This window comes from Pteropus vampyrus, unplaced genomic scaffold (assembly GCF_000151845.1).
Source record: "Pteropus vampyrus isolate Shadow unplaced genomic scaffold, Pvam_2.0 Scaffold303, whole genome shotgun sequence".
In the NCBI taxonomy this organism is placed as follows: domain Eukaryota; kingdom Metazoa; phylum Chordata; class Mammalia; order Chiroptera; family Pteropodidae; genus Pteropus; species Pteropus vampyrus.
Genome location: NW_011889084.1, coordinates 1,606,691 through 1,615,106, shown reverse-complemented (window position 1 = coordinate 1,615,106; position 8,416 = coordinate 1,606,691). Strand labels below are relative to the sequence as shown.

At 61.3% G+C, this 8,416-nt stretch overlaps 1 protein-coding gene across 1 annotated transcript in view; it reads right to left on the bottom strand.

Moving 5' to 3' along the window:
• The window catches only part of CACNA1H (calcium voltage-gated channel subunit alpha1 H), a 73,114-nt gene that overhangs the window by 9,737 nt on the left and 54,961 nt on the right, over positions 1-8,416 (bottom strand). The window contains exons 18-27 of the mRNA XM_011376985.1: positions 7,591-7,691; positions 7,309-7,432; positions 7,160-7,228; positions 6,813-6,997; positions 6,456-6,582; positions 6,140-6,265; positions 5,818-5,907; positions 5,161-5,353; positions 4,612-4,629; positions 3,226-3,377 (exon numbers count right to left, since the gene is read on the bottom strand). Of these exons, the coding sequence (XP_011375287.1) occupies positions 3,226-3,377; positions 4,612-4,629; positions 5,161-5,353; positions 5,818-5,907; positions 6,140-6,265; positions 6,456-6,582; positions 6,813-6,997; positions 7,160-7,228; positions 7,309-7,432; positions 7,591-7,691 (1,185 nt within the window). The remainder of the gene's footprint in view (positions 1-3,225; positions 3,378-4,611; positions 4,630-5,160; positions 5,354-5,817; positions 5,908-6,139; positions 6,266-6,455; positions 6,583-6,812; positions 6,998-7,159; positions 7,229-7,308; positions 7,433-7,590; positions 7,692-8,416) is intronic.

The window sequence follows — 8,416 nt, the reverse complement described above, 5'->3', positions numbered from 1 at the left end:
TGGTGAACACGTAGTTGCAGTACTTGAGGGCCTCATCCAGCGACTGGGGGCAAGAATGTCAGGCTGTGGAGGCCACCCTGCCTAGGCTGCCCCTCCCTCCTCTTCCTCCACCCCCACCCCCCACTGCAGCATCAGGCACCCAGTACCTGGGTCCTGGCCCCATCTCTCTCCTCTACTAACATGGGTGCTTCTGGGCTATTGAGCACTTACTATATGTGGGCCTGAGCCAGGTCTGGGAGGCCTCACATGGATTGACCCTTGCAGCATTTTGAGGACAACCCTCAGGTTGGGGGGAACCTGCCCCTCAGAGCCCAGAGTCTTGGTCCTGCCTTTACCAGGCTCCCATCTGCGGCCCAGGGCAGGGGCTGGCCCATGCTGGCTGGAGCTCGGCTTCCCCCAAAGCTGAGTGGGTTCAGACTCAAAGGCTCTGTTACCCTGAGACCCCTCCCTTCCCATGGTGGAGGACGGCAGAGGGTGGGAAAGGTGTCCTTTCTTTAATGAAATGATGGTGATGCAGATGTAACTGGAGAGGAAAAAGAGCTGATCATTTACGCCCACGCATCTCCTCCCAGCTCCCTTTCTGTCTGGCTTCTTCATGGACTGTGAAATCCACAGCCTGGGAAGCTGGACTCAGAGACCTTTCCACAGCTAGCACTTTGAGATGGGACCACTGTGGGGTGGGGAGGGCCCTCCAGGGCACTTGGGTGACCTGAGAGTTTCAGGTGATGTTAAAAGGAGGACCCTCTGTTCAAACCATACCCCATAAACCCTGGTGAGGGCTCACCCAGGGCTGTAGACCTAAGACCCCCCAGTCCTCGGGTTAGCACATCCCGATCCAGGCCACCCGCTAGGTGCCTGACTCCACCCGTGGCCCTCTAGGGGCTCGTCTCCCACACCGGTCCTGGAGGCAGGGTGGGTGGGGTCTTATGGCCCCGAGCCCCACCTTGGGCTGGTTGTAGTGCTCCATGGACATGGTGATGACGTTGACCCCGATGATGAAGGTGATGAAAAGGTCGAGGTAGTGGCTGGTGCACAGCGAGTGGATGGAGCGGCGGGTGGGCGAGTAGTCGGCGTAGTAGGGACGGCGCTGGGCCTCTGCAGGGAGAGGGCGCCTGTGACCAAGGTGAGCTGGTGGGGTTGAGGCTGCTTGCATAGGCTGGAGCGTGGGTGTCTGGGGGAGGGCCCCCAGCTCAGATGTGGGAGGTTTGCAGGAGGCTGATGGAGGGGGTTTCTCTCAGGAAGCGAGTCCTATTCTAGGTGAGAAGTGGCTCCCTGTGAGTCCGGCTCCTGCTGCCTGATGGAAAACCCAGGCTGGGGACTGGGTGTGAGAGGGCCTCGAGGGCAGGCCCCCCTCTCCCCTCACCCTCCCCCAGGAATGGGCCTAGAAACTGAGATTCCTCTCGGCTCTGTCCTGAGGCGCTGCTCAGACTCTGCCCTGTCTTTGTGGTATACTTTCGTGGTCTGGCATGGGAGTTCAGAGACACCTTGATGATGACAGACAGGCAAATGGGCGCTTACTCAGGGAGCAGGTCCTGTCTCCCTGTCTGGGCATGAACTACCCTACCCTCTGGCCACCAGGCCTAGAGTCTCTCACTCCCTGGTCCTCTAAGGGTCCAGTGGCCACTGTTTCTTGTCTGGGGTCTGCCTGGCTTCCAGTCCATCTCATGGCCATCACCTGGGGCGTCATGCAACCCCCAACAGGTCTGTCTGCACTAAATGCTCTCCCTGTAGTAACCCTCCCACTGAGCTCCCACTGGATGCGGACATGGCTGCCACCACTGCCCATGAGGACTTGCCTTGGCCACAGAAGCATGCATGGGTGGGGGCCAGGGAGATGACAGCTGTGGCTATCCCAGGGCCTGGGAAAACAGGGTCAACGAGGCTGACCCCGCCCTGGGACCCTCATGCTCCTGGGTTGGGCATGCAGTCACTAAAAGCTCAGCTCAGTTCAAGCAGCCAAAGGGGCTAGCAATCAGTCAGGCCAGGCCAGCACTGAGGACATGGAGCAGCCATGAGCCAGCAGGTGTCCCACAGCATGGCAAGGAAGCATGCAAGCTGGGCAAAGGGACACACACAAGCTCACAGACAGTGGCATGGACACCAGGCAGGGGAGTAGGCAATACTTCTTCCCCCCACTGACACCTGGCGACCAATCCCGGTTGTTCCATGGCCATCCTGCAGCGGACCCCAGCGAACCTGGTACCCGCCTGTAGTGTCTGCCTTTCCACATGGCAGCAGCAGAAAGACGGAGGCCAAACTAGCCCATAGCCCTGTGCAAGGGCCGGCAAAAGCGAGGGACTTAGGCATGCGGGACAGGGGGGGCAGGTACCTGGGTTGGGCAAAGTGCCTGGAAAGACAAGGAGATGGTCTGAGCTGACTGAGGTGGGTGGGACACTCAGCGGCCCTCTCCTGCAGGAAGCCCTCCTTGCTTCTAAGCTGGGTGAGGCCTCCCTGAGACTCTCTCTCTGTCTCGGACAGTTTTACTTGTTCCCCCTGTGGCATGAGAACTCATAAGAGTAAACCCTCCTCGGTATAGATGGGAGATGAGAACTAGGGGTCTCATTTACCTCCGACAGCATTTGGAAGGGGACCCCTGCCTCCTGCTGCAGCTGCCTTCCCCTGCCCGGCCCCTGGGGGGCCCGGCCGCCATGCAGGCCTAGGCAAGGCGGGCAGCGTGCAGAGCCATCCGGCAAGGTCAGGCCTGGGAGGCCGAGGGAAATGGGGCTAGGCAGGCAGCTTCGGGCACCCACTGCACTCAAGGTGGGAAAGGTGTCCTTTCTTTAATGAAATGATGGTGATGCAGATGTAACTGGAGAGGAAAAAGAGCTGATCATTTACGCCCGCACATCTCCTCCCAGCTCCCTGTCTGGCTTCTTCTTGGGCTGTGAAATCCACAGCCTGGGAAGCTGGACTCAGAGACCTTTCCACAGCTAGCACTTTGAGATGGGACCACTGTGGGGTGGGGAGGGCCCTCCAGGGCACTTGGGTGACCTGAGAGTTTCAGGTGATGTTAAAAGGAGGACCCTCTGTTCAAACCATACCCCATAAACCCTGGTGAGGGCTCACCCAGGGCTGTAGACCTAAGACCCCCCAGTCCTCGGGTTAGCACATCCTGATCCAGGCCACCCGCTAGGTGCCTGACTCCACCCGTGGCCCTCTAGGGGCTCGTCTCCCACACCGGTCCTGGAGGCAGGGTGGGTGGGGTCTTATGGCCCCGAGCCCCACCTTGGGCTGGTTGTAGTGCTCCATGGACATGGTGATGACGTTGACCCCGATGATGAAGGTGATGAAAAGGTCGAGGTAGTGGCTGGTGCACAGCGAGTGGATGGAGCGGCGGGTGGGCGAGTAGTCGGCGTAGTAGGGACGGCGCTGGGCCTCTGCAGGGAGAGGGCGCCTGTGACCAAGGTGAGCTGGTGGGGTTGAGGCTGCTTGCATAGGCTGGAGCGTGGGTGTCTGGGGGAGGGCCCCCAGCTCAGATGTGGGAGGTTTGCAGGAGGCTGATGGAGGGGGTTTCTCTCAGGAAGCGAGTCCTATTCTAGGTGAGAAGTGGCTCCCTGTGAGTCCGGCTCCTGCTGCCTGATGGAAAACCCAGGCTGGGGACTGGGTGTGAGAGGGCCTCGAGGGCAGGCCCCCCTCTCCCCTCACCCTCCCCCAGGAATGGGCCTAGAAACTGAGATTCCTCTCGGCTCTGTCCTGAGGCGCTGCTCAGACTCTGCCCTGTCTTTGTGGTATACTTTCGTGGTCTGGCATGGGAGTTCAGAGACACCTTGATGATGACAGACAGGCAAATGGGCGCTTACTCAGGGAGCAGGTCCTGTCTCCCTGTCTGGGCATGAACTACCCTACCCTCTGGCCACCAGGCCTAGAGTCTCTCACTCCCTGGTCCTCTAAGGGTCCAGTGGCCACTGTTTCTTGTCTGGGGTCTGCCTGGCTTCCAGTCCATCTCATGGCCATCACCTGGGGCGTCATGCAACCCCCAACAGGTCTGTCTGCACTAAATGCTCTCCCTGTAGTAACCCTCCCACTGAGCTCCCACTGGATGCGGACATGGCTGCCACCACTGCCCATGAGGACTTGCCTTGGCCACAGAAGCATGCATGGGTGGGGGCCAGGGAGATGACAGCTGTGGCTATCCCAGGGCCTGGGAAAACAGGGTCAACGAGGCTGACCCCGCCCTGGGACCCTCATGCTCCTGGGTTGGGCATGCAGTCACTAAAAGCTCAGCTCAGTTCAAGCAGCCAAAGGGGCTAGCAATCAGTCAGGCCAGGCCAGCACTGAGGACATGGAGCAGCCATGAGCCAGCAGGTGTCCCACAGCATGGCAAGGAAGCATGCAAGCTGGGCAAAGGGACACACACAAGCTCACAGACAGTGGCATGGACACCAGGCAGGGGAGTAGGCAATACTTCTTCCCCCCACTGACACCTGGCGACCAATCCCGGTTGTTCCATGGCCATCCTGCAGCGGACCCCAGCGAACCTGGTACCCGCCTGTAGTGTCTGCCTTTCCACATGGCAGCAGCAGAAAGACGGAGGCCAAACTAGCCCATAGCCCTGTGCAAGGGCCGGCAAAAGCGAGGGACTTAGGCATGCGGGACAGGGGGGGCAGGTACCTGGGTTGGGCAAAGTGCCTGGAAAGACAAGGAGATGGTCTGAGCTGACTGAGGTGGGTGGGACACTCAGCGGCCCTCTCCTGCAGGAAGCCCTCCTTGCTTCTAAGCTGGGTGAGGCCTCCCTGAGACTCTCTCTCTGTCTCGGACAGTTTTACTCGTTCCCCCTGTGGCATGAGAACTCATGAGGGTAAACCCTCCTCGGTATAGATGGGAGATGAGAACTAGGGGTCTCATTTACCTCCGACAGCATTTGGAAGGGGACCCCTGCCTCCTGCTGCAGCTGCCTTCCCCTGCCCGGCCCCTGGGGGGCCCGGCCGCCATGCAGGCCTAGGCAAGGCGGGCAGCGTGCAGAGCCATTCGGCAAGGTCAGGCCTGGGAGGCCGAGGGAAATGGGGCTAGGCAGGCAGCTTCGGGCACCCACTGCACTCGAGTGTGAGGGAGACCCAGCCTCAGAACCCGTCTCGGCTGGTTCCCTGCTGCCCCGGCCATCCCTCCGCCCTCCCACAGGCGCACAGGTACCGACCGCCACCGCCCCCCGCAGCGCCTTACTCCTGCGCTTCCTCTCCAGGCGGCGCTGCCGTTTCTCCTCTCGCCGCCGTGCCTCCTCGGCCTCCTGGTGCTGCCGGCACTTGTGGAAGTTCTCCACCACCACGCCCACAAACATGTTGAGCACAAAGAAGCTGACGATGAGCAGGAAGGAGATGAAGTAGAGCAGCATCCAAGGGTTGTGGTTGGGCACCGGCTGTGGCACACGAGGGTGCGTGGGTTCCCGCTGCGCGAGGGCCCTGCCCAGGAACAGCCACGTACCCCAGGGCCCCTTGTGCTACAGCCTGTAGGGCCGGAGAAGGGGCCCGGTGATGTGGAACTCTGGAAATTCTCAGAAACCAAAAACATCCTCTTGGAGGAATTCCCTGAGATAACCCAGAGGATATCCAAAAGGTTTGACTATAGCAGTGGTCCCCAACCTTTTTGACACCAGGGAACGGTGCTATATGAACCTCTAACGCCTGATGATCTGAGGTGGACCTGAGGCGGTGATGCTAGCGCTGGGGAGCAGCTGCAAATACAGATGAAGCTTCGCTCGCCACTCTCACCTCCTGCTGTGCAGCCCGGCTCCTAACAGGCCACAGACATGTACTGGTCCATGGCCTGGGGTTTGGGGACCCTTGGCTTAGAGAACCAGGGCTGCCTACCGCCTGCTCGCACCTGCTGGTCTATGCCCACAGCGTCCAGCCCGTCGTACATGATGTTCACCCAGCCATCTTTGGAGGACAGCACGAATAAGGACATCAGCGCCTGCCAGGCCACAGCAAGGGCAGTTACCACCCTGCCTCCTGCCCCAGACCCCCCCACAGGCTTCCTGCACAGCACACCCACCCATGGCTCCCGAGCCCTGTGGTCCTGCCATCCCCATCTTTCAGGAGACCAGAGCGAGGACATCTAAGAGCAACTGGAGCACAGGCCTCAGAGGACTCCAGGTCTGGCCGCGCCCACCCTGCCCCTCCCTGTCTGCCCTCACCCCGCCCACCTGGCCCAGGTTGTCGAAGTTGTACTTGCGCCGCACCCAGCGGTAGTGGGCAGCCCTGCACTCGGCCCTGGTGGAAATGTTCCTGGTGTCGGGACCCTCGCAGTAGTAGAACTTGCCCTTGAAGAGCTGACGGGGGGCGGGGGCAGTCACACAGAGGGCCGACCCTGCGCCCCCGGCACACCAGCTCCCCATACAGAGGCTCCTGGGGCAGCAGGGCAAGGGACGAGGCTGGGCCTTCCTGGGGCTGCCACACAGCCGCTGACCACAGACCACCATCCCTTGCACGGGGCACCCAAGGACGAGCGGGGCTGCCCACCTGCACCCCGAGAATCCCGAAGATGATAAAGAAAGCGCAGCAGATGAGGACGATGTTGCCAATGGGCCTGAGAGATGATATCAGCGTTTCCACAACTAGCTTGAGGCCTGGAGCACGGCTGATGACCCTGCACAGGCAGAGGCCACCCGCTGTTGGGCCCACCCAGGGAGCAAGCCACTGCAGAGGTTACACCTGGCCCAAAGGCCCCACCCCATCTCCTCAACAGGCCCCTGGCTCTACCCCCATCCCTTCCCTTAACCACTCCACTCCCCACCTTGGTCTACCCTGGTCCCAACCCCACCCCTCTATCCCCACCCTCACCTCATCTGTCCCTTCCCCTGGCCCAGCCCCGCCCACCTCAGAGGCCGGAGTGTCCTCAGCAGGCGCAGCACACGAAGGATGCCCAGGATCTTGGCACCGCCAGCTGAGGCCATGGCCACAATAATGTCGACCAAAGACACCAGGACCAGCAGCCCGTCCAGCACGTTCCAGCTGCTCTGCAGGTAGGCGTGCTCCCCAGAGACCAGGCCTAGGGCCACCACCTGTCCAAGCGCAGAGGAGGAGGGGCCCAGGTAGGCAGTGCTGCAGAAGGGGGTTTGGGATGGGGGAAGGGGACAGGGGCATAGCAGGTGGGGGCTGCTGGGCAGGACAGGGGCATGACGCCTGAGGGCAGACCCGGGGGGCTCTCCTAGACATGCTTGTACCTTCACCATCATCTCGACCACGAAGATCGCTGTGAAGATGTAGTTGGAGACGCTGAGGAAAACGCGCTCCTGCAGGGACAGGGTGGTGGGAGGGGCCGGCCGCACCTACGGGACCCCACCCCTTCCCTGAGCTGAGGAGGGGGCCTCACGGTGCTTCCCGGATCAATGTCTGGCCTCTCCAGGGCGATGGTGATACAGTTGAGGAAGATGAAGACCAAGACAACGTGATCGAACATCTTGTGAGCGATGATTTTCTGGCAGGAGGCGCGGAACCTGGGGGCACGTCGTGGGCACCAGGTGAGGGGCCTAAGAATAACCCTGCCCAAGCCCATGCTTTGCCCCAGTCCCCTGATGTCCAAGACACTCACTGTCTGGTTGGGAAATGAGGACCAAATGGGAGTGCCAGCCCTCCCCAGCCAGCGCCCCCGCACCTGTTCTGCGGGGAGAAGAGGTACAGTGCCCAGGGCTCCCGGCTCCGACACCACTCAGGCTTGTAGGGCTGCAGCACCTTGCGCAGGCGAGCGCAGCAGCTCTGGGAAGAGGGGCAGGTCCTCAGGCCCTTCCCAGCCTCACCTGTCTCTAGGCCCAGCCCTGCCCTTCTGCCCCTGGGATCCCACCTGTCTCAGCCCATTCTCCCAAGCCAGGTGGGAATTCACGTAGCCAGAGACGAGGACCAGATCATCTCCGCCCAGAAAGGCCCTCCAGCTGGCCCCTGCTGTGCAACTGTCTTGGGCAATGGAGAAGATGGCCCTGCCCTCCTCTCCGCTCCACCCTTGAAGGCCCACTAGTGGCTGAAAATGCTAGGCTCAGAATGGCCCTCAGCTGGAGGTGGAGCTGACCTTGGGGCCAACCCCCACTCCAGAGCTCCCAGAGATCAACTGCGGTCTTCCAGCTAAGTCAAGTCCTGCTCAGCTTGTCCTGCTCTCTCCCCGCCAAGAATGATGTTCCGGCTCCTCTCTGGGAACCGGCACATGACAAGAGGGAGCCTGGGCCTTGCCGCTCACTCACATCCTCCATGTCGTCGTCGAACTCGGCCGGGTCCTCCTTGTGACTATCTATGCGCAGGAAGAACTCGCTGGGCAGGGACAGCACCTGCCCATTGCAGTCATGGAGCTTGGTAGGCAGCAAGGTGTCCGGCGGCAGGGGCCGCACATCCAGGGTGCCGCGGTGACCCAGGGACTCAGCACGCCGCAGTGGGGTGGCATGGGTGCCCGGCGAGGCCCCAGCCCCAGGTCTGCTGTCCTCGGCCTCTTCGTC